Source organism: Corvus brachyrhynchos, unplaced genomic scaffold (genome assembly GCF_000691975.1).
Source record: "Corvus brachyrhynchos isolate BGI_N302 unplaced genomic scaffold, ASM69197v1 scaffold52, whole genome shotgun sequence".
NCBI lineage: Eukaryota > Metazoa > Chordata > Aves > Passeriformes > Corvidae > Corvus > Corvus brachyrhynchos.
Genome location: NW_008237221.1, coordinates 1,053,540 through 1,054,022, shown reverse-complemented (window position 1 = coordinate 1,054,022; position 483 = coordinate 1,053,540). Strand labels below are relative to the sequence as shown.

Below are 483 nucleotides of genomic sequence, written 5' to 3'. Positions count from 1 at the left end.
GGAAACAAAACCCGCCGCTTTACCCCCATTCCCAGCGCACCGGCTCAAACATAGCCCTCGGACACGCGGAAACGCGCGGGCAGCTCTCGCGCGTGGATAAAGCTGGGCGCGCACCCTTCCAGAAGCCCGAGTTCGCATCACTCGCTGTGTGATGGACGTGCTGGCCTCCCACGCGCACGGGTCACGCACTCAGCCCCATCGCCTCTCCTCCTGCACGAGAGGATGGGGAAACGAACAAACATCACTCGTGGAGGTCAGCGACTCACCTGCGGCTGTGCCGCAGCACGGGGGCACCCACCAGGCGGAGGAGAAGAGAGTGGAAATCACTTCGTCAGGGAACAAAGTCACATTCCGCTGGATCTGCAGCAAGTTCAGCACCAGGGCCATGAAAGCACCCACGACGAAGAGCACCACGGTCCTCTGCACCAGGTGCTGACTCCAGTTCAAGGTGCTGCTGGTGCTGCTGGTGGCGCTGGAGGTGCT

The 483-nt window shown here is 62.3% G+C and overlaps 1 protein-coding gene across 1 annotated transcript in view; it reads right to left on the bottom strand.

The window, feature by feature from the left end:
* Window positions 1–483, bottom strand: part of INSIG1 (insulin induced gene 1) — an 11,939-nt gene that overhangs the window by 10,119 nt on the left and 1,337 nt on the right. Inside the window, exon 2 of the mRNA XM_017728896.1 lies at window positions 267–481. Coding sequence (XP_017584385.1) covers window positions 267–481 — 215 coding nt within the window. The remainder of the gene's footprint in view (window positions 1–266; window positions 482–483) is intronic.